The sequence below is a fragment of the Pterocles gutturalis genome, unplaced genomic scaffold, assembly GCF_000699245.1.
Source record: "Pterocles gutturalis isolate BGI_N339 unplaced genomic scaffold, ASM69924v1 scaffold3037, whole genome shotgun sequence".
NCBI lineage: Eukaryota > Metazoa > Chordata > Aves > Pterocliformes > Pteroclidae > Pterocles > Pterocles gutturalis.
Genome location: NW_010107664.1, coordinates 26,181 through 50,808, shown reverse-complemented (window position 1 = coordinate 50,808; position 24,628 = coordinate 26,181). Strand labels below are relative to the sequence as shown.

The window sequence follows — 24,628 nt, the reverse complement described above, 5'->3', positions numbered from 1 at the left end:
GCTGGAGAGGAGCTGCTGCCTGGCTGCGCTGGTCCTGGAGCGTCCCGGCCCCCTTGTCCAGGACCTGTGGGATTTGTCTTTTCCTCCAACTTTTAAAGGAATCCGTGGCTCTGGGACAGTGAGATCCGCCAGTAGAGCAGCCGATGGGAACTTCACGTGTGCAGCCTCAGCCCGGCCTCTTTTCCTCCCTCTTTCCCCTCCCCACCTGAAGTCGAGGCGTTTTGGCAGGCCGGGGGAAGGAGCCGTGTGTGACGGTGACAGTTAGCATCATGCTGGCTCCGGATGCGTCACACCCGCCTGCTTCTTGCGCTGAGCGGTCAGGAGTTTGTCAAGAAGCACTTTCTTTTGCTTCCGTGCTTGACTGCCAGCTGTGCACCGACGGGAGTAGGCAGCCCAGACCTGACTTTTGGAATTTATCCTTTGCATAGATACTGCCACTGAGTATAGTGTTCTGCGCTGCTTTTCGAAAGCAAAGAACTAAATCCTTTATGGAACTGTAGTGTCTAGAGATGGCCACAGATACCTTTATATCCTTATGTCTAGAAGACACCCCTGATGGAAGACTTTCTGGGGAGAGTTTTTGACATAAGCATTTTCCAAGTGGAACTGAAAAAGGCATTATTTAAAGTTCCTGGAGTGGGAGCCTCTGAAGGGCCGGGATGGCTGTGAGCATGGATGATGATGTTCCCCTCATCCTCACCCTGGATGACAGTGGAAGCAGCGCCATGGCCCCTCTAGATGACCTGGATCGGGAGGAGCTGCCTAACGAAAGTAAGCTTGCTTTGTTGTTTCCTGCCCACTGTGATGGCTTTGCTTGTTTTTCTCTTTGTGGCAGCTGCTCTTTCTTACACTTGCCAGGACCTGAAACTCTCAGAGCCGTCATTCAGCGTCCTGGCTGCTGCCTGAGAAAATCAGACGAGGAAGTTGCTTATTGTGCTGCTTGTTTACTCACAGCACCTGACACCGGATGGACTGGTCCTGCTGACGCCGTTTCTAACACACATTTTTTGTGGTTTCCACGTAATAAGCTGTGACCTCGTTGTCCTTAAGCTCAACTCTCTTTTCCTGTGCGCTGACCCAGAGCGTCTCCTTTTCTTGGCACTGGCCTGCTGTGCCGTGCCACTGGCCCAAGATGTCAGGTGCAGCAGCTGCAGCTATGTCATTTAGCATTTTCCTAGCACCATAAAGCATCTGTCCTTTGCAACCGTTATTTTGCCTATTTCTAGTTGATATTCTGATTTTTGCAATCAGGGAAGTGATATGTCTTGATAAATCCTTTTGACATCTTTATTGTATTGTTATCAAAGAACCTGGAGTAGTTTTAGACACTATATGCACACTGCTGTTACCCCAGGGGTTTGGGGGGACAGAGCCAGCCTGTGAGTGTTGGGCAAGGGGAAAACAAAAGCCAGAATCTCTCAGAGCAGTGCTTTCTCCTCAGTGTCTCTCTGTTAAAGCCGTCACCCCGCACGAGGTGAGGTGGGAGCAGTAGATATGTCTGAGTACGTTGAGTGGAGTTTTGTTGATGTTATTCCTCACCGAGTGTGTTGGAGTGTTTTTTTTCAGCACATCTCTTTGACTTCCAGTTGACATTGCAGGTGTACACACAGGTCGTGTGATCCTGTTCAAGCCCTTGATGGCACAAGCTTAGTTTGGAACAAATAAATCATTTCCTGGCCTGGCATCTCTCCTTCCTACGTTGTGCCTCTATTTCCTAGCGCCTCCTCTGTGATTTGGTTTCTCTTGCAATCCTGTGGGTTCCCTTAATTTTCTCTTTCTCTGACTTCCTGAGCTAGTAGCTAGTTTCTGACAATCGAGATTCCTCCTGCCCCCTCCTCTTCCTCTCCCGGCCCTGCAACACACACCCCTGGGTAAACTGCCAGGTTGACTTTCTTTAAACTCTGCTGCATTGCTGCTCCATCACATCTGCTCTATCCCATCTGTTTGTCTTTTAAAGTTTAGCTCTCTATTTTTAAGTTAAATAGAAGAGTGAATGCTTCCCCTGTCCCATGGTGTATTTACAGGCTTTCTTGTGGATAATGTTAATCACTCTTCTCTCACCTTTGACCTGTCTCCCATCCCTTTAAAGCCAACACAATTGTGTTAAAGCTCAAGCATGAGAATGAACGTATTAATAAGGAAAAATATTCCACCATCTACTTCCCTTGAAATACAGGGAAATTGTTTAGGGACCAATTTTGTGCTTCTTAAAAGATTGCTGTGTGGTTTTTCAGAATTCGTCTCCTGAAATTCTTTGAATGAAGTGTTTCTTGGTATTGAGAAACTGGTATTTTGCTATATGTTTTAATCACTGTTAAAGTTGAATTTGCTGCAAAAATATAAAGCTTATTCTATGCAAGTGATAGGGAATCGTACGGAGCCTTCTGAAGTCAGCGGGCACTGTGAGAGTGGAATGAAAGATTAGAAGGCGGCGGCTGGCGTAAACAACTTGAAAGGCGTATTTATCTCTGAGAAGCGGGAAGCTTAAATCAGTGAGCGAGCAGACTCTTGGAAGAGTAAGCTTGTTAACAAACCAGAACATGTCGTCCAGCTTTCCTCTTTGCCTGTGAGAAAATCTGCTGTGAAATGCAGGAAAGTTGTGCCTCACAGAGGCTGTGAGGATTGAAATGTTTCCTTTCTGCTCAGCCTCCACTTCTCTGCTAAGCACTGAAATGACATTAACAGGACTGCGGAATGTCACATTTTTATTCGGAGGCTTGTCTTTTTCAGGGAAAAGGAGTATGTGAGGAGTCCTTGTCAGGAGAGGGAGAGCCTGCCAGGGTGTGGGGACAGGGAAGGACAGGAGGCTGTTTCCTTTTGGTTTTGTCTTCCTTATGCCTAAACCCTTGTAACAGAATATTCATCCAGAATTTGGAGGAGTAGCTCCCTTGTCAGTGTGCCCAGCCATCGACTCTGAGGGACTTGGTGGCAGCTTAAACACAAAGCTTTTATTTAAACGTGTCCCCAGATACCAGCTGGGACTGTTTGCGGTGAGGAACCCATCATCCTCTTCCCAGGTGACAAAAAGGGAAAGGCAGAGTGGGTGTAGCTGCCCTTACGCTCAATCACGCGTCAGAGGTTGATCATAATTAAGTTGGGCTCTAGTTCTGTGTTGCTGTGTCATGAACCTCTCTAAATTATAATCTGTATTCCACAACCGTCTCTCACTAAGCGCTGTGTATCTGTGTGGTTTCTGTACACTAGCTCTCATGGTTTTTAAGGAACTTCTTGTGTGGGGTTTTTTGGTTTTGTTTTTTTTTTTTTTTAAAAAAAAAAAAAAAAACCAACTTTGATCTGTGATGCGGCTTTGTTACAACCAGATCCTCAGACAAATTAATTTGTGGTTTTGGACTCTTGGTGTTGATTGTCTGGAAATGCAGACAAATTACTGGGTGGAAATAAGTAGTAACAGGGTTTTCAGAAAGCAAGCCTGTTGCAGATGTAAAAAGAAAAGACTAAAGTGCAGGAGAGTATTCCTTTCTGAACCTTGCAAAGAGTCGTCTTCTAGGTAAGTGAATGTCTTGGGGTTAGAACAAAAGAAAGCTCAATGAGAAAACTGTGTGGAAAATGACGTTCTTAAAGAAAATGTCCGGCTGCAAAAATTAATCTCCCTAATCATACAGCTCTTAAGCACTTAGTAGGAGAAAAGACTTGCGTGGGGAGGAATATTAAAAACTCTCCCTGCCTTGGCTGGTGCTGGGATACATGTCTTCCAGGGAAAGGTCAGAATCCAGCAGAGTTGATGGGAATTCAGACCACATCCAGAAAAATGTGGTCTCTGTGGTGCTGGTGGTTTTCTGACTACAACACGAAGGACTGTGGTACTGGGTAATTTTTTTTCTTTCAAGCACCAACAGCTGAAGGAGACAGAGAGAAGCACTTTCATCATTTGAACCCATGCTAATTAATATGATGCTGCCCTTCCCTCATACATCTTATCTGAGCATCTCTGAGTGCTGTGCACATTCTAATTAAGCTTCCCAGCACCTGCCTGAGGTGAACGACTAATATTAACTGAATTTCTGTAGACAGCAAAAATGGGGATGCAATCCTTGCACAGCCTTTCTCAAAATCGTGTGTTGAGAACGGTGAGAAGCAGTCAGGGCTTAGTGATTTCCAGTCCCTCACTCGGACTCTTGGGAAGCGTTCAAATGGGGTTCTCAAAATATCTCAAGGTGCAAGGTATGTTTTCCGTATACAAAGGCAGCGTGGATAGCCTTGAAACTCTAGGACAGTGTCTCTCCTTGAGCTGATGGGAACTATAAGCAATAAATGAGTGCACATTGATTTATCCTGTATTAGATCAGATACGAGATTCTCCTTTGCCTCCTGCATGGAAATTGCTGTAGCCTCAAGTGGAGTTTCAATGTGTTCAGAGCAGAAAGTACAGCTCAAAGTGTTGTACAGGGAACAATATGATATTGTGTGTCTGTTTCTCCCACACAATGGGTTATGGCAAGTGGAAGAAGTCATCTTTAAGCTTGGGGTTTTTACGAGAAAGCAACTGCATCTGCTATTGAGGTAAAAATGAATTATTGTGTGTGTGGGGGGAGATGGGGAGACCAACTACAACAGCGAAGTGCGATGTTTTCTAGAAGAATTATTGGAAAATGGGAAGTTAAACTTTGAATGTTGAGGTTTCAGATGAGCCTTCGCAAACTCGGAAGAGTAAATTGTCAGGAAGACTAGAGCCAGCCTGGCCTTTTGGGCAGGAGGAGAATTGTTGACCACGGTGCCCCCGTGCCTGTGCACTGCATGAAGGAGAAGGTGACCCAAAGTGTGTAAAGAAAGTGACATTCCACTGTGGGTGAAGCTGGAGGGGCTGCCCAAGGTGTGCTAGGGGAGGAACGTGACTTTGGCCAGGGAAAGCAGGGACTGCCTCTGAGGCTGCTGGCTGTGACCCCAAAGCATCTTGCGGTATGTGCCATGTTTCCTGGGAGAAGAGGAGAGCCTCTCTCCTGGCCTTCTGCATGCCCGTCCCATTCCTCGATGAAATGCATGAAGAGGCTTCCAGCAAAGCTGCTCCTTTTGTAACTGTCTGATGGAAGCTCGTGTGTTGTTTCTGAACACAGTCTAATTCCAGCATTAATGGATGTCGCATACAACAAACTCATCCTCCTTCCATTTACTAATCCACAGGTAGCCATATGTTTTCAGGTGTGGCCCAGCACTGGGGCAGTTAATGTTGTTCTTCGGAGACAAATGAGCTGCCTGGATTTTGGTGTGTTTGGTAACCAGTGGCACCTGAAGTGATATAATCCTGTTCTGTGTTGGATCTGGTTCCAGAACACGTTGGTATCGGCAGTGAGAGAAAGTAAGTCTGTCTGCGTAGTCCTCAGTTGCAGCTCATCTGGTCAATGAGTTCCTGCTCTTCAGACATCTGTGTTGCCCTCCTCCTGCTGCCGCTTCCTTTGGTGCCGTCCGTGGATGAAAGAGATTTCCAGGTGTAAAACAAGCGTAAGTTCTGTGGTGGGCCGAGAGAGCAAACAGGGAACAAATACCTGACCTTTGGGGAAATGCTGTAACCGCACATCTCTTAGCAGCTGTGCTTCTTGAGGAACCACTTTAGTTGCTGTGAATGCGTTCTGGCTTTGCTACCTTTGAAGGAAAACAGGTGTTTTAAATGTCAGCCATCTAGCAGATTCACTAACTCCTTCAGCATCTGTAGCTTTTGATCTTTGTGTGGAAGTAAGGATTTTGAAGATGGTTGTCTGGACTTAGGCACTAGTTATGGAACGCTGTAGCTAATTGGTATGAAGAAATAGGGAACAAGGAACCAAGCGAACACTTGCAATGGACCTAGCAAATCCCGAGATCTCTGAGAGCCCAGTTCTTCAACAGCCTTTTGGATTATCTGGTGGCTTTCTTGGATGTTACACAAGGTATTTTCTCATGTTGTGGCTCCCAGTTGTACTGATTTGCCTTTAATTAGTTCCAGTATCAGTGCTTTGGCTGCTGTGTTCAGAGGTGAAGCATGGCCAGAGCACAGGACTGGGATCTCATTTTCAGAAGTGATCTAGTGCTGCTGTTGAAGCTGCTCCTCATTGTACCTGGGGTAAGTCCATTAACGTCACCGTGGTTAACATGCCTCACCTGTAGAGTGCAGATTACACCTTTGGTGGAAGTGGACAGGTAGGCTTCGCTCCGTTGTTATGAAGAGGTGCTGATTTGCATTGCTCTGCACGGTTTGTTTCTCTTAGTATATACCTGCTTCAAATTTCTGTAGAGAGGCAATTTTTCTGAAGCACAAGTGGTAGTTCAGTGCTGGATTGTTGTTTATGCCTCTCAAAGGCTCATTTCTCTGACCTAACAGCCTTGCATTCTGCAACTTCTGCCAGTGCTTCTCTAATCCTTTCCTGGCCTAGATGATTTATAATGAATGTTTTAAGTGAGCAAAGCGAAGCAAAACTGCCTACGAGATGAGTGAGGGGTGAAAATCTTGGAAAGGGAAATGAACACCCAAAACATAAGGAGATTATTGATTTCTCCTTCAGTACAATTTGTTTCCCTGCGTGATGAGCTCTGTAAACTCAGAGGCAGGAGGAAGGAGATGTTTGGTGTCTTTTGATTTGATGTTAGAAATAGTGGAAAATATGTTTCTGCCTTTAAGTTCCAAATGCATCATCCTCTGGAATCTCATTTATCCTGAGAATTCGGGTTTTAAGGCAGGATTGACTGCCTTGGCTGTGCTTAAATATTTGCCAAGATGAGAGGGTAGAGCTGATACCTTTGATTTGAGAGAAACAGCACAAAGAACTCACAAAAGCATTTGTATCAAGACATTCTCAACGTGACTCTGTAAATGTGGTACCTATAGAAGAAAAACCACGAGCAGAGGAAAGTACCAGGAGGTGCTGGAGGCTGCAGTTATCTTGTGTATTTTGTTTCGAGCCTGCCTTGTTTTCCTAGCCCTGCAGGAGATCGGTTTGCACAATGCACACATTGTGTGTTTCACAGTAGGATGCTTTGTCAAACAGAATCTGTGCACTGTTGAGTCTTGCGCGCAGTAAAAAAAAAAAAAATCCTAGTGATTTCATCTTGAATGCCCCATGCTGTTCAAATCTGAGCGAGTAAAAGCGTATACAAGGTAAAGAAGACTTGGGTTAGTGTTCCATTATCCCGGAGTCAAATGGTTCTTTCTCCTTTGTCATCTCCCGGAGCACTAGGGATGGATATCATCTTTCATGTATGCTCGCTGTAAATTACGGAGGATGCTGCAGAGGGGCTCGAGGAGTCTGGGTGCTGCTTCTCACTCTTTTTGTGAAGACAGGAGTAATAACCTTGGTGCTTTGAGGGAGGCAGCCCGTTCCCTTCCTATGTCTCTTCTCTAGTGGACAGCTCACGTCTTTTTGGCGTGAGAGCAGACCAGGCGAGGCTAAGCGTTTTCTCCCCAGGCGGGTTGCTGTCGTTGGAAGATGGGGGGGTAAGGGCACGTGCTATGGCATTGGAGGGCTCTGCTTTTCGAACAGGTGTTCCTGGGACTATAAAAGATGTAAAGGAGTCTGAAAGTGTTCAAGCTGCAATTTTAAATTGATGATATTTTCCAGCTCTAACCGGTCACTCCTCAGCCACCGCAGCTGACTTGGGAACATTTGGCTCAGGAAGCGGAACAACAGTTGGAAACAAATAGCGATTAGTTTTTCATGGCTTCCTAGGGAACGCATCAGTTTGTTCGGTTTCCCCCTCATTTTTGTGATTCCTGTGGATTTTTAAGGCACTGTAGATGCAGGATGTTCAGTTTAGCCAAGCTTGCTTACTGGCAGATTAAAATGAGCAAAGGCTGAGCACGCTGAGTTCACTCATCATAACCAATATGATGCTTCTCAGAACTTCCTTTGCCCTTGGTATCTTCACCGAGGAATCCTGCCTGCTGCCGTCAGCCCCCCTGCGTTGAAATCCCATTTTACCCATTTGAATGGTGTAAGAAGTGCTGTATAAACTAAACAGGAGCATCTGTGAAGTGGTTAGAGTTGTTGTTGATTGCCTTTTCCTTACTGCCTTCAGGGGATTTAAGCTTGAATTTGCTGGAAGTCGAATTTATGAGCCAGAACGCTCCATTTCTGATCCTTAAGCTGGGAACAGTGCGGTGAATTTGATAGGTCTTTCTCTTGCCTCCAATGTCTCTGGCTTTTCCTCTGGACCTTGCAGGGCTCTCCTCGTGTCTTTAGCATAATTGCTTTTTGCATGTGGAGAAGATGTCTGATTTTTACATGACTGCTTCCTTTATGGAGAGCTGCAGGAGCAGCTTTAGGATTTCATCCATCTGCTTCTAGCGAGCAGTTCAGCAGAAAGCTCGTGCACCTGTACGAGGTCTTTTCATCTGGGAGAGAGGGAGGCAGAAAAGGTGTTTGTGTTGCTCCACCACAACCCTGGATCGTTGATGAAAGATCCTGAGGATGACAAGAGAAGACTGCTGTGATGTGAACCATAGTGTGGGGGTCTGAAGCTTGTATCCAGTGCTGCTTTTATCATCACGAGCTGGTGGTGTCTGTTTGGAACAAAAGGCTTTTCTTTTCCTGCTTACATGGGGGAATAAATTTTAGGATGTATCTCTGTGCACAGCTGTGTTAAACCTGCTGATTCTGCAGGGCTGGACACCTTAGCTATGCTCTTGCGTTCTAGCACAGGCGTGTGTGTGTATATTGTCACCTGGGAATGTCTGATGGTCTGTATTTTATCCCAGCTGTAACTGTTTTTTTGAGAACACTTCCACTATCCTCAACAGATTTGGGAAAGTTTATTGTACAAAGGTAACGTGGCCTGGTAAAGGATTTCACGAGAATGCACAAATATGTTCCTGCCCTTCGTTAACTCAGTGAGGAAATGCTGTAGAGTTAAGACTAAGTGATCAATCCGGCAAGTGGGAGCACTAAAAACTCCCCGGGGTCAGATTGTGCTGGTGAGTTGGCTGTGTCATTTACAGGATAATCAGCCGTGGGAGGAGGAAGGAAGGGATGCCATCCTCCGCAGCTGGGGCTTTTCTGCCCACTGGCTGGAGGCGTGGGGCAGAGCGTAAGGACAGAAGTTTTCACTAGTGTGATGTTTCCACGGTCTGTCCCCTTTTTCCTGTGGCACGGTCGCTCTCATCGGAGGGGATCGGTGCCTGGTGAGAGGCACAGGGCAGAGGTGTAGTCCATCTTGCAGATGCCGTGTTCCCACCACACCAGGCAGCAACGTCCAGCTGGTTGTTTCATTAGCTGGGTGGTGGTGAGTCACTGCAGAAATAGGAAAATGCTGCTGTTTGCCCAGTTGCTTGTTTTTCATGGTGCGGAGGGGAACGCTGTTTTTCCAGGGTGCTGAGCAGACCAGAAGGACTGGAAATGTGATTGAAGAGAGGAATGCGTGCTGGGACGGGTTCGCTCTGTGGCTCTGCCTGGCTACCTGCAAGTGGTATTAAATGCTCAGCTTTGGCTCACCTGCTGGCACGTGCAAACAGGTGACTGCTTTGGTCCCGCTGCGTTACGTAAATGCTCGCAAGCAGTTCACTGAGGAGAGTTTTGGCATCGGGGTTGGGGGGGATGTGACCAAGGCAAAGCCCTTTCCTTTCAAATACAAGGCTGGCAGCAGGACCTTGTCTCTAGTGGTTGCAAAAGGGAAGACTTCAAAACATTGAAAATTACTTGTATACTTTTAGAGAGCACAAATGCACAAAACGAGAATGCTAGTGGAGAGGCAGCTGTCGCAGAGGCGATGGAAAGTCACAGCACAGGCACGCGAGTGCTGGCTGATGTGAAATCAGCTACAGGACTGTACAGCAAACGAAGAAATAGAAGCTGGGAGTGGAGGAAAATCACAAAGAGAAATGTGGTCAGCTGAGTTAAAGGTGCTGTAAGGGAACTGGGAAATAAAAAGATGTGTTAAGTGATACCGACCTGGGTATCACTATCCTCTAACACTACAGGGAAGCTCAAGAAATGCTGGATATATTCTGTATTTGTTGAAAAGCCAGGTGATCTGGTCATCGTGTGATCTATTCTTTCATTCCTACAGTAAATAAATGGAGATTAAACATCTGATTCTAAAGCTAAGCATTTAAAAATCAGCAGAGGACTTTTTTCCTTAAGGCTACAGTTGCAGCAGTCTGAACGTTGTTGTGATAGTGACTTTCTTCCAGCCTCTAACGATATTTTGCACCAAGCCAGCCAAACAAGGTTTCCGGGCAAAATAATAGGAAACCAGCAGTGGGTCTTCTAAAGTCTGGAGTTTAAAGGACGTTTTTTCATGTCAGTCACTATGGATTTATGAAAAAGTGAGTGTCATATGAACTTCAAGTCATGCGTTGACTTATTTTGTGAGGTTACAAGATAGACTTGACAGTGTTTTGAGAAGATATTTGTTTTGGCACCCGTGCGGCATTTTGATTGAGGAAGTGAACAATACAAGTCAATGCTGTGTAGCTAATGGCTCTGTGAACTGGCTGATGGACAGGTCTCAAAATCCATCTGGTTATTGGGGCTGGTGAGCGAATAGGTACGTTGTTAGCAGAGACTGTCACAGGGGTTAGATTTTTGTCCCTGTGCCAGCTGCAACCTTTCTCTCTGATCTGGAAGGGGAAAAAAATAATTTCTGATGAAGCTAGGAGATGCCATAGGTTGAGGGCATAGTAAGGGTGAGGAGGGGAGCTAAGTGGTTAGGACTGCTTAGTAAGGTGGTTGTAGGCAAGCCACGTGCATGTTACCAATGTTGGTAACTGGGTAACAGTGGAATTCTGTCTTTTGGTTGAAGCTGGGGAAATTCAGACAAAGAATAAGACTTGTGTTTGACAGTGAGGTTGACATTTGTGAGGAACCACTTTGTAAGAACTGGAGAGGATTCAGCAGTGCTGGAAGACTTCTGAAGTCAAAATTGTCCATTTTCTGAAGATACAAGGACTGTAGGACTTGAAGTAAGGACCAGTTGAGGGAGAGCCCTCTGGCAGCTGGTTTGCAGATGTCAAACTAGTGGTTTAACTCCTTCCTTCCTCTCCAGACATTACATGTCACCTCTTCAGTTCCTGCCAGCAGTGGTTTCTACCCAGTCTTTTTTTTTTTTTCTTTTTTCCTTAATGGAGAGCAGTTATGCAGCACCAGAGGCTGGGGTTGTCCCCACTCCTTTCCATGCATCTTCCTCCAAAGTTGGCACCTTCTCTTTCCTGGCTGAGGCACAGTGATGAGGTGGAGGAGATGTGGCAGTGCTGTATTTCAAATCCAGTGCAGTGGAGTCTTGTCCTAACACCACAAAACGCAATTCCATACCTCTCACTCCTACACCATTGTGAATAACTTCCCTTGGTCTCAGCCTCTCATGGTACGACATCAGAGCTTTGCCATGCGATTGTTATTTCACTGAATTGATCTCGCTGTTCCTCTCTCTTTAGGGCAGAAGGGTCAGTATGGCACACACCTTATTCCTGCCCACTCTGTTCTAGTCCTGCTCCAGCGCCGGGTGCCCATGCTGGAGGTTTGTTGCCCAAACCAGTGCTGGTATCACACATAAGGGAAGCGCTTCCTCTCTGCTTCCCACTGCTAGCTTTGTGACTGCCCTGGAGAGCTGCTGGCGGCTGGAACTGGCAGTCGGACCTGGCAGCACACTGCTTTCGTTAAAAAGGCCAGATTGCAGCTTAATCAAACATCTTTCCAAACTGCAGCAGGAAAATCCAAAGACTCTGCTTTGGAGAATTGAAATGAGGAACGTGCTCTTAAAATGCTGACGCTGTGTTGTTACCGACGCTAAAGCAGATCTCTAACATGTTAAAACCATGAGGCATTGGTTTCCCTTTTTGGAACAAAAAGAGGAAATGCCTTCATGTAACAGGACATGTTAAAGAAATGCTGTATCTGAGGGATTTTGATATTGTCTCCTTCCCTGTCTGTTACTTCCTCAATTATATATTATAAATGCATGTGTGTGTGTGTATTTAGTCTCTGGCCTCCCTCACAAGCCATACCCCTAGGCAGAGCTTGTCTTTTTTGTTGTCATTTGGTTCAGCAAAAACTTTGTTATTTCGAATTGTTTTTTCCATTCAAAATCAGTTGTTCCACAGAGCCCCTCAATGGCTCAGATATTTAATTCCAGTTACAGAATAATTTTATCTCTGTATCTGTATAGCCTTTGTTGCTGTGATATGATCAAACTGACAAGATTACAGAGCATAGTAGTTGCTAAAGGGATGGGTGATGTAGGGTTGTAGATGATCCTTCTGTTGTGGCTTTGACTTCTCCTTTTTGTGGTGTGGAGGTTCATTCATTAAGATCAGAAATAAAGGATATGAAACTGACAGCAATTTGGCTTAACACACAAATGAGATTCTTAATTATGTTTTCCTAGCACAACCTCTCCTGTTATATGAGTTTTACTGATTAAAATTGCTTTGGTTTGGACTTGGCAGCTGTGTTAAGAAGCAGGTATCCCTGTGTTAGACGGTCTCAGACGGCGGGAGTGCCTGGTTCTGGCTCTCCTTACGGTACTTCATGGACTCGCTCATGCAGGAGGATTTAGTCACACATCTGTCAGAAAGCAGCTTTGTGGAAGAGGGCTTAGGCACGCTGTGGTTTGCATGAGCTGCGGGAAGGCGATGAGGCTGAGGAGCAAGAGCCAGTGGGGTAGGTAACGTTATTCTTAGGGTGCAGCTCTGTGAATCGAGGAGGGATCCTCCTCCATTCTGCTATTGACTGCTGCAGCAGCTTTTGAGCTGTGCGGTCTGGCGTACTGGTGAGCTATGGGAGGCTTTGAGGGGTCAGGGCAAAGTGGCCTCTCTGCGGGTGGGAAAGCATCCGTCAGCCGCTGGAGCCTCCTGCTAACCTGACTGTGCGTCCCAAAGGGGGGCGATCTGTCCCTCTGCCTCTTGCTGCTACGTATTCGGGAGTGAAAATTGTCCAACATTTTCTGGTGAAAACTTCCCACATCAGATTGCAAGAGGAAACAAAATCAAGTCCCAGAGTGACTCAGGGTTGAGATCAAAGCAGAGCAGGTGCCCTGAAGAGACGAGGCAGTAAACTGCACAGATTAGTACCTCCAACCAACCCATCTTGGCTAGTGTAGACAGGTAAAATTATCCTCCTCCTTGTTTTCTTAGAAGCCTTTTAATTATTTTTTTCTTCCTTACAGATGTCTCTTTTTGTCCCCAGCAGGGTGGTACAAGAAGTATAATGTCCCAGTGAATCGTCATAGCTTCGAACGGTTAGCGAGCTGCAGAGCAAATGGTTAACTAACTACTGGTTCTGACCCGCTCAGAGTCAGAGCTGGCTGGAGGCAGGCTTCTGCTGAGACAAAACAATTTCCTACCGTGCTTCAGCTCTGCTGTCGTTGTGTTTAGCTTGTGCATCAGAGTTTTTACATGTGTGCAGTGCAGATGTTAGCAAGGATACAGTGGTCTTCTAATTAAACAATGCAGGGCTCAAGTTGTCTTCAATGTAAGAAGGTAGGCAGCACAATTAATAAGAAGCAATAATATAGAAAAAGTAGCTTACCATGCTGAGGGACATCTGCGCATCCTTTGCGTGGATTCAGCTCCCTGCAGCGTGGTGCATGATAGCACCAAGTGAGCTCGTGTTGATGCCGTAGGAACTCGCTGGATTCTCCGATAAAGGCGAGGCTTCAGCCGCCTCGTACCACTAACAGGAAGTGGCAACATCCATATTTTTTTAGAAACTTTTCTGTGTTAAATAGGAAACTGAAGTGACTTTATTTATTGAGCTTCATAGCAAGCGAGTGCCGTGAGAATACAGTAAGACAAAGAGCCCGGAGGCCTTTGCATATGTTTCTGCCGTGCCGTTGTCTCTAGGGAAAAGCGTGACTCAGTTACGCTGACTTGAAATATTCAGAAGTGTATTATTTCTCTTGCAACAGAAGGGCTTGGCACTCTACTCTGTTGGAGATGCCCTGTTTTTCCTAGGCAACAAGCTGATAGTAAATTATTCAGGCTTCCTCATGGCTGTTAAATTCCTACCCGTAACATCCCCTGAAAACAGGACGGGTGGTAGGATATTTTGGGCTGCAAAGATCAGTCCTGTGATGCTCCGGTTGGCACGGCGCTGAACTGGCAGTCAGGCGCTAAAGGCAGTGATTTCACTCTCCGTCTCTCTCACCTCTGAGATGTGTGGCCACGTGCCAAACCAGCTGTGCTTTCCAGGCGGCTTACCAGCTTTTTTTCTCGTGGGTAGGTGAGTCTGGCCTTGAAGAGACAAACGGACGCATGTTCATGCCTCAGCACTTGGAAAGAATGGGAGCAGTTTTTTATCAGCCGTGTTGGAGCGGGAAGAGACGATAAATCCTCTGGAGGTGAAGCTACATGGCATGTAAGCGCTTGGAAGGGAAAATGCCATCGTTGGTGCTGGTACAGCTCCAACATACTTGACACTTCAGGATCCTGCTTTTCCTGGCCAGAGCTGCTCTGGGCTCTGCCTGGATCGTGTCATGGTACTGCCACAATCTTGGCTTTGGGACTGCAGGAGTGTGTACAGCTCCTGTTGGAGAAGGGTGGCCATCTACTTTGTTTCATTTTTTTTTGATGGAATTGCATCTTCTGGAGTGGGTGCTCCGTGTGGTTCAGCTGATGAGGGCTTTCTGAGAGAGAGGAGCACTTCTGGTTGTCTTTGACAGATAAATGCAGTTCTGCAGCCGTGTTCATCCTCACCGCAGCCTCGGGGAGCGGATCTGAGCGTTAGGCAGCATGGGGATCCTGCACTGGGACAAGCCTTGTGTGGACGGTCAGGAGGTCCAGGAGCCCGTGGGCAGCTCTGATGGTGCTGGGATCTGCCTTCTTCCACGGGCACGTGTTTGGTGTGGCTGGATGTCTGGTTATGTTTCTTTTAAACCGAAAGCATGAGCTTCATGAGTAGCTGCGTGTGGGTAATTAGATATGAACATAGTCAAAATGGGTGGTGTGAGAAGCGGAGGTGGTGTGGCAGTAAGGAGTGGCTCCAGTTAAATGGCACGGCAGTCATTGTAACGGGGTGAAGGAATCTGGTGGTTAACTGACAGCTTGGCCCTCTCCTGCCCTGTCCTCCTCCTCCTCTGTGGCCCAGTGGCTGGCACACTGTGCAGTGTTGTATCAGCTGGCACGCCTCCAGTTGTCTGAGACGGTTACTGGAGCTGCCCGGAGCGTGTGCCCTGGGCAGCCTGACCTTTCCCCACTGCGGGAGGTAGCGCAGGACCCTTGGAGGGCACTGTGAGTGAGGATGTGTTCTGTCTCCATGGTCAGCTGCCCCTGGCTTTTCTTTTTTCACCCATCAAAAGAAATATTACTTGCACGTGCAACTCATGAGATGAGTAACTTGCATATTGCTGCCTTGCGTTGACTACACATGGGACAGGTAAACAGTACGAATGACAGATTTAACTATAAGAATATTTTTGCTGAATTATGTCACTTGCCCTGCCTTCCACACCACAGATACACTTGTTAAAATAGCATTATCTGACCAGGATGGCAACTAGCAGCTCCATCGAGACCTTCCTCGGCCCTTTAGGAGAAAGCCCTGGTAAGGCCAGTAACGGCACGTGGCTTTGGAGTTGGCTGAGGAGCTCATTAGAGGCATCTCAGTCTGTTTCAGCGTAACACCATCAGCAGTGTGTGCCATCTAGAAAGCAGAACATCTGGCGAACAGGCTAATGAGAGCCAGACTGGGGGAGCTCTGAGGCAAATGGAAGAGCTGCCCCGTAGTGTTTGTTTATAACTCTCTGGATTTGTAGGAGGTTACTAGCTTGTTGGATTTTTTAAATTATTTTATTTATTAAAAAAAAATGCAGACACCAAAGATCAAACAGTGAAAGTCCAAATTGACTTCAGTTTGACACAAAATAGCCTGGCTGGGAAGGATGATTTATCCCTGGTTCCTGGGAGTGTTTTCTGTCCCTTATCCTGCCCTGCCCTGGAGATCCCCCACGGCCACGTGAGCTCCTCCGAATGAGAGGAGTTTGTTTGCTCTCTCAGCCAACAGAGAGTTTTTCCTTCCCCTAAGCAGGGAATTTGTTTTGCAAAGGGAGAGGTTTGGGCTCTGGGAAGTTTATGCTCCTTCTCTTTCTTGCTTTTTTTGTTTTTTATTGTAATGATGACATATGGAAACTATTTACACAGGAGCATGCTCTGCTGCACTGAATGGAAATGTTGGAGTCCCGGCAGTATCGTTCCGGATGCCTTGTGTAAGCAGCCAGCTGCTTTTGCTTTTTCTTTCTTTCTTTTTTCTTTTTTTCCCCCTCCCTCTCTCCCTTTTCAGGGAACGTCTGGGATAAGTTACACAAGTGTGGAAGGAAGCTTCGCCATCTGTGAGCAGCTCAGTTCGTTTACTTTGTCATGCCCCTTGTACTGCGAATTTCACAAATATCTCTCTTCTTTTTTTGCTGGGGCGGGGAGGGGAAGACTCCTTGCTGTGACTAGTCAGCACTTTGACTCCTTTCCCATTAGTTTTTCACATTCACTGGTGAGCAAGTTCTGCTATATGCAGAAATAAGAGAGCATGGCACATGAAACCGTGCTTTACCACCCTGCTCGTGCTTAACGGCTTTGTCCTGCAGCTAAGCCTTCCAGCAACTTGCACTTAGAAACATCCTGCCGCTAAGACAGCGGTAGGGAAACTATTTCAGTGAAGTCTGAGCCACCTTCCTCAGAGGGGAGGGGAGGAAACATTTAGTTCTGCAGAGAGCAGAGCAGAGGAAAAGCTTTTGCGCGTAGCTTTCCCTTGAGGAAGCTGCGAAATCGAGGATCGGCTTTCGGAGGGGAAGGGAGGGAGGAAGGAACTTCAGATCTGACTTGTCTCCCTCTCCCCGACTCCGAACACAAGCGTGCCCACTTCCCGACGCGGCGGCTGCCATGCGGTGGAGAGAGCCGCCTGCCATCTACTTGGAGGATTACGGGAGTCCTGTGGCGAGATCCTCCTATCTCATTGAGCTCGATACTAATGGTAAATGCCGTCGGGGATGTTCTGCAGCACGAGCTGAGCGGAGCGGAGGTTGCATTAGTCTGTGTCATTGTTATCATGGGAGCAGCTGAGGAAATTAGCTAGCTGGAGGGCTGCCAAACAAACAGTCAGAGGGTTGCTTTTCAAATTTATTATTATTTTTATTATTATTTATTACCCAGATGATGCTGTTGCCTCGGGGATGCTAGATCAACCTTCTGGTACCTGATGAGGAAAGAGCTGATCCACAAAATGCAGCTCTGCACCGCAACACTTCACCAGTACATTTTCTGTTGTCTGTGCCTAGAAAGATGATGTCTGGTTTAGGCAGGAGGAAAGCATTTTGGTTTCTAGAGTGATTTTTTTTGTTTCTCATTTGCATCTTTGAGTGCTGTTTTGTATTCGCAACCCTGATCTCCCTGGGACATCTCTTCTGTTTCAGCTGCGAGTCCTCTGTGTGAAATCACAGAATCACAGAATGGTTCGGGTTGGAAGGGACCTTTAAAGGTCATCTAGTCCAACCCGCCTGCAATGAGCAGGGACATCTTCACCTAGAGCTTGCTCAGAGCAACCTGAGAAATGCAGAGAGGGGTCCTGGGTTTTTACTGTGGTGCATCTTTTACTAGTGTTGATTCCTTTCAAAGAGAGATTGGTCTTTGTGAAATAACTACTTTGGGGTTAAAGGGTAGTTTTGGCATCTTTCGGTGGGATACAGTGTTTTGGTGTTTTGTTTAATGCTCCAAACCTTTGCTGATTTGACCACAGTATGTTTTAATGTTCTTAAATTTTGTACCTACTATAATGCTCCAATAACATGGAAATGTAACCTGCTTAATACGTCCCTTTCCCCCAAAAGAGCTGCTGCAGCCAAGGTGCTGATTTTGTGCTTTTTCCATATCCCCTGAACTGTGTGAGACAAATCACACTCGGATTTTCTCTGAACCCTTGCTGTGTTTTGAAGGTGAGTTACAGAAGGGCCTGAAACTCCAGCTCCTGGTAGCACCCACACAGTTGTTGCAGGTTTGAGCAGAGCATCCTGCAGCCTCACCCCAGCCACCAGATCGCGGAGGAGCTGTGGGTGACGGGCTGTAGAGCTCTCCAGGTGACATCGTGGATGGCATGTACCGCTCTGGGTGTCATTGGAAGTTACACATGATAGGAAGAGGTGTCACTCTTTGCTCCAATGTACCAGTTGCTTGGCAAAGTTTGGGGATGTTTGACAGCTCCGTGCCTGTCTGTGGCGAGGCTGGGGGCTAGAGGCCACTTTGTGCTCTGTCCCTCCCCTGACCCAGGTTAGTGGTCCACAGGGGGGAAGGCAGACAGGACAGGACTGCAGTGGGTTTTGTCTGGCAGCAAATGATCTGTTAGGATGGGAATGAGAACTGCGAAATACTGGTCTTCTGGGCAGTGAAGATCTTCAGCAGTGAGTCCAGGTTCTGAAGCAGGTGTGCTCCTTCTGCAACTCTGTGAAGCATTAAATGCAAAAAGGCTTTTGCTACCAGGCTGCAGTTTGAGGGAGTCTGTCTCTTTGAAATACATCTACAGTAAAAGCTTCATACATAATAACGTTCAGGAATTTTTGTAGAGCTCACAATGTAATGCTTCTGATTTTTTGCATATTGCTGCCATCCTTTATTTAAAAAGCACACAAACCCAGAAGATTGCCATTCCAGTTCTGAGGATAAATAAAAAGCTCCATCATTCAGTTTTTTTTTTCAAGAACTGTGCTCATTGAAGGTGTAAAAGAGGTGTGGGAGAGGAATCAGCCTCATTCAAGCATTTGTCCAGATTTTGAGTGGTATTTTAAGGGTATGGGGGAAGCAAGGAAGAGAAACAGGCTTAAATGCTGCAGGTTTCTCAGCAATCTGAGTATGCAATCTGGAAAGTCTTCCCACATCCCAGATAAATGTTATCTGAATTTGATTTGAGGGTGGAAAAGGCAGCTGTGGCTCTGCATTGGTGAAGGGCTTTCTGATTCCTTCCCACTCCCTGCCTTTCTCCCAGAAGCACGTGGTGCCATGTCTCTTGGTGGGTGCAGTTTTTGGCATAGACTCTTTCTCCACTCCAGAGGGTGTTCTGGAAAGACTGAATCAGTAATTCAATGAGGGTTGTTTTGTCATAGCAAAGAGGTGCATCAAATCTTCAGCATGCTGTCATGAGAGAGAAAAACCTCATTGTAATTTTTTCCCACTCTCAGATAACTTCTCGTAACACAAAGAGAACAAGGTACCGCATCACAGCTCCTGTGCTCATAAAAAGGGGGAAATGGGCACTTTTGCACTGTCAAGATCAATTTTATGTGTACCCGCTTTGGGAACATGAAGCACTGGAGGAGGTGTGTCTCTACAGAGAACAGGAACAACCATGTGGGTTGGGTGATGATTGAAACTCTGGAGAACTGAGGGCGTGGACAGCTCCAGCACAGGTTTCATGCCTGGCCCCAAGCAGGTCTGGCTTTTGTGGGGTGTCTGCTCTTTGTCAAAGGTGCAAATAAAAATCCCAGTCCCAGAAGAAGAAAGGAAGTGACATTCCCTTTTTGAACAGGAATTGCCTTCATGCATGTTTTTCATGTGTCTTAAATGCATGGAGGCTGTAGAATGCAAAAAATGGGAAGTATTCTGGAGTTAATATGTGCCCTGCATAGCACTCCCTTGGGAAGGGCACTGCGTATGTGCAGCTTTGCTTGGGAGTTGCTTTTTGCAATATAATTGTGTTTCTGCAATGAAATTTTTAGTTACAAAATCTGGTACAAACGTTCACTGTTTTATAGCACTTTACTGATGAGATGGCCACGCTCTTACAAGTTTCAGAATCAATCTATGGGATATGAACAGAAAATTAACCTTGCTGTTTGTTTTCATCAGACGAGTGTTGGTACTTATCTGCACCACAATGAATGTTGCAAAGATGCATTGTTTAATGATCCTGTAGAGCTCTGAAAAATGAGGCTTTCTAGTAAACATACTGACTGCTGCTATTCGTATACTATACGGCTTCTGTACTCACACTGGTTTCCCTTGCCTGGGGTAGTCCTCTACTCCATTCTCCCGCGGTCTCTCCTACCACTGAATGCGAAAGGCAGTGTTCCTTCAGCAAGCCCGCTTTTATTTTGTGTGTTGGACATCCTCAGAGACTTCTAGCTGTTAGCTGCCTGTTTATAGTTTATGACCGCTGATAGTGTGCTCCGAACATGACAGCACACACCTCCTGAGCCAGGAGACCTGCTTATGGCATTAAACAGGATGCTGGCTCTTTTGGCCATCCTCTGGGAGCATTCCTGTGTTGAAGTGCTGAGTTTGAGCGTGCTGCTTAAAATCTCTTGGATGAGGAGAGTCAATTTGTCTGTGTCCAAGCTGCCAGTTTCCTGGGTACTCTGCCACCTCTTGATGCCTGTCTCTGGTCCCAGCGCCTGGCTTGCTTGCATGCCTCCTGATCAATCTCAGCTCACTTAATTGTAAATCAATTTTTTTCTTCTTGTACTGGTGCAGATGGAGGTAGCTATGACGTTATTAATGATGCATCCAGCCCTGCTGCGGGGGACTGCTGCGCACAGCAAGGCTCTGCCCGGCACAACTGGGAAATGAACTACCAAGAGGCAGCAATCTACCTCCAGGTGAGCCCTGCTGTTTGCTGGCTTGTGTGAAAAATGGACTTCGGAAACTCTAGTAATTCTTGATTATAAGAAACAAAGACCTTCTGTTTTGAGGTTAAAAAATTTGGTGCTTTGCAAAGGAATCTGCTCAAAGAGTTGGGAGATGCTGGAGGCACCTTCAGGTGGGATCTGGCACATCATTTGGGAGCAACTGAACAGGCCACCCATCCTCTCCCTCTCTCCCTCTGTCAAGGGCTGTAGTAGTTGAGGGATGCGGTGCATGTTCAGTTCTGCCACCTTGCCATGCAGATTTGCGTAACTTGGCATAGATTGTCATTTCATCTCTTCAGTTGCTCCAGGGTGAGTGGTCCGTGCTCTTCTGGAGACATCTCGTGTTCTGTAAGTGCGGGTCCTAATGCAGCCTTGGCCACCGATGTGGTAGGTGGCCCTGGGATGTTCGTTTAGCATCAGTCAAGCCCTGCAGATCGTGTAAGACATGCGAGAAGGCAGAGGTCTTGATTCCTAGAGGAAGAAAGCATGCTGAGATTAGGATCAGCCCGGGAGTGAAATTTTTCCTATTTAGAAAGAAAAAACAGCAAACAAACAAACCCAACCCATGGTCCAGTTACAGGAAATGCTATCGTTAAATCAACAAAGCTATAATATTTTTAAGATCTCTGTGCAATGTGGTGTGACAACTTAGCTACCAAAACCGAGCTGCTCCCAGAGCTGGCCAGTCTGAAGTTGCTGCTAGTTCCCTTACTGTCCTTCCTTCCTCCTCTTCGTTCCCTTTCAAAGGCTCTGCATTGCAGCTCGCGGTGCTTTGGACCCAGTGAGGTTTTTTGCTTAAGCCACTGCAAGGTGATCGAAACCAGTTCTTCCCATGTGTTCCTCCCTGCTCCTACCCCACAGGACTGAGACATACTGTCTCTCTGACATTTTAAAACCAGGTAGGCTGGGGCCTTGGTAATGCTTCAGCTTAGTGGTAGCTGGAGCAGCACTGACAAGACAATGGTGGCTCCAGCCCCTCCCAGGCTTTTGTTTAAACTGATGATTATGGGAGATGCTCTGCAAAGGGTCATTGAGTTGCTGTGGTGTCTGATGGTAATGTACTCAGCAGGCTTGGCCCTTCAGATGCAGATTATATTCTTGCTGCTGCCTTGACCAATGGTCATGATGACAATGTCCTTGAAATGAAGTAGACCTCACTTAAAGAGCATGCAGATTGTTTATTTGAACCAGTAGCTGCAGGCAAGAGTGTCTTATCTGAATAAGAGGACTTGCTGTCCAGCAACAATTGCTTGGCTACCAAGAGGCAGAATTTAGAGTATTTTTCATTCTGCAAGCGTGTTTTGTCAGGCATGAATAAGAATGCCCTGCTGATCTAAGCTTGCGCTCTCTTTGGGGGGGGCCTGCGTTTTATGGAGCTTGCTGCTGGGTTTTGTCCTGCTCGCAATCTGGCTCACTGACCCGGCAGTGTTTGTTTGCTTGTTCTTAAACAGAATGGGAGTTTGCCTGTGAGATGAGTAAATGAGAAACGTTTGAAACCCTTTTCTGAATTAGTCTCAAGAATGCTTCACTTCTTAAAGGAGGTCCTGTTTCCTGACCTTGTTACCCATTCGCAATCACAGTTTTTCCACTTTGATAGTAATAGCTTACTGTCCCTACAGTAATTGCTTACCTGGAAAGATGTTAATTTAAAAAAAACAACCTCTTGTGCATCCATGTGTCCCAGCTGGGGGAAAATGATCTCTTATGACAGTTTCCAAGAGGCAGCAAGTTTCCTGTGAGTGACAAAGGCTCTCTTCTTAAACCATTGATTCAAGAAAGAGAAGAAGCTGTTGGGTGGTTCTGCATGAAAAACCTCTATAATTCTCCCCAGACTAAGTTTCATCCTAGAGGTAAAAGTAGTAATGATGTAGCTGTTTAAAAATCGGTTGTAGGCAAACTGTTAAGATGGAGTATCTGACCTTTTAATGTTAATTAAGCTTTCTAATTAAGAGGGAATGACAAATCACATAGAGACTTGTTAATTTTTCATGGAGACTGTCTTCTCACATTCCTGAAGCAGAAAACGCTGTGTGTGCTCCCGTGTTTTCTCCCAGACATTTTGCAGGCCAAGATAAGGAGGAGCAACTGTCAGCCAGGTGCCCCGGAGCTTATCTGTGTGTTTTTGTGTTCTGTCCTGGAGAAGTTTAATCAAATAAGTCTGTAAACACGTGGAAGCGGTTGCAAGTAAATGAAGTGCTGTATTTATATTGGGATGTTGACTAAAGTTTCTTTGCCTACCTTTACAAACTCTTTCAGCATTCTTCCTCGTTTTGAAAAGGGTCAAGGGTTTCTTAAGCAAGAGTTTGTGGATATTAATGAGTTTCATTGCTGAAACTTCATTGCTTATGAACAGAAGGGGATGTTCCGTGTGTGTAGAGTTCACTCCTTAATAAACAGATAAATGTCAGGTTGTGAAGTGGGAATAGTCTGTTGGGAATTGTATCTAATCCTTATAAACGTCTGTGTTCTTCATGTGGAAAGCTCTGTTGTAGTACCGAGAGTCACTAATGCTGTTCTCTTCTTTGTTCCTGCTGCCCTAGGAAGGAGAAAATAATGATAAATTCTTCACTCACCCCAAAAATGCCAAAGCACTTGCTGCCTACCTCTTTGCACACAATCACCTTTTCTACCTGATGGAGCTGAGCACAGCACTGCTGCTCCTGTTGCTGTCTCTCTGCGAGGCACCAGCGGTTCCTATGCTCCGGCTTGGCATCTTTGTAAGTACTTCGGGGCGAAATGAAGAACTCTGCCTGTTTTGCAGTGGTGGGTAAGAGGATAAAGAAGGCTAACATTGAAGAAGAAGGTAGCAATAGTAGGAAAAAAACCCACCTGGCTTGTTCTGTAAATTGTTGAACAGCAGATATGCCAGCCAGCAAAACATCCTTTTTTTGGCTGATGTGTGTAGACCACAGTGAAAGTGACACTTTTTTCATATTGCCAATTTGTGCATTTCTTAGATTTTGTAACTGAGAAGTGTGTGTAGAGCACAAACAGATCTCAGCCCGGGACAGGCTGCTAAACCGTCCCCGTCCTCTCCTCCCAGTGTTGTCAGGACTAATTAGTATGTGTATGAGTGAGTTGAAGTTTTATGTCTAACCTTCACAAAAGGCAGGTTGAGAGAAGGGATAACACAAACTGGTGTGTACTGCTGTCAGTCCACAACCACTTCCTGAGGTACCACTGCCGGGCACAGCACGAGGAGCTGCTGGTGCTGGGGGGAGAATCTACATCTGCGTTTGGAGCTGTTAATGGCACCCTAGGGCAGGGTGCTGTGCTAGCTTTAAGAGTGGTCGTGGGTTTTCCTGCCTGTCCTAGAGCTGTGCTCAGACTGTTGTCAAACCCACGTGCGTCTTGGAAAGGGAAGGGCAGGAGCGTGGCCTCGGATGTGCTGCTGTTTGTAACCAGAAGTGGTGGTTTAAGCGTTGCTGTATTGTCACAGGTCCACGCAACCCTGGAGCTGTTTGCGTTAATCGTGGTAGTCTTTGAACTCTCGATGAAGATGAGGTGGTTGGGCTTCCAAACCTTTATCAGGCACAAAAGGACTATGGTGAAGGTAAGTAGTCTGATTGTCAGTGTTTCTCCTTCAGCATCTCTGGGAAATGAAGAACCAGATTGAATATTAGCCTGTACTGTAGCAGAGCTGACTTAACTGTGTGTCCTGGCTGCCAAATGATTCATGTGGGATCTCTAAGCTCTCGGAGACACCTCCCATCCTTAAAGTGTCCAAATAAATGGGTGGTCAGTGAGAGCTTGGCCTTTCCCAAAAGGGGGCTGCAGCTGTGCCTCTCATTAAACCCCTTTTCTGCAGACTTGCGTGCTGTTTGTACAGTTCATAGAGGCCATTGTGGTGCTGGTGCGCCAAACCTCGCACGTGCGGATAACGAGAGCTCTGCGCTGTATCTTCTTGGTGGACTGCCGTTACTGTGGTGCCGTCAGAAGGTAAGTGCTCAGCTGGCTGGGTTTTCTGCTGCTAGGCTGTGGACTCGGGTGGATGAAAATCACTCTGATCCTGCAGGCTTCTCAGGAAAAAAAAGAGTCTTTCATGAGCATTTCAGCTCTCAGAGGTCTTTTGTAATTGCAACTGAAGTGTACCCAGTGTCTTGTCTAT

At 46.4% G+C, this 24,628-nt stretch overlaps 1 protein-coding gene across 1 annotated transcript in view; it reads left to right on the top strand.

The window, feature by feature from the left end:
• Positions 1 to 659: 659 nt before the first annotated feature.
• TPCN1 (two pore segment channel 1) overlaps positions 660 to 24,628 on the top strand; it is a 43,936-nt gene continuing 19,967 nt past the window's right edge. The window contains exons 1-5 of the mRNA XM_010088175.1: positions 660 to 771; positions 20,366 to 20,490; positions 23,061 to 23,237; positions 23,960 to 24,073; positions 24,329 to 24,459. Coding sequence (XP_010086477.1) covers positions 660 to 771; positions 20,366 to 20,490; positions 23,061 to 23,237; positions 23,960 to 24,073; positions 24,329 to 24,459 — 659 coding nt within the window. The remainder of the gene's footprint in view (positions 772 to 20,365; positions 20,491 to 23,060; positions 23,238 to 23,959; positions 24,074 to 24,328; positions 24,460 to 24,628) is intronic.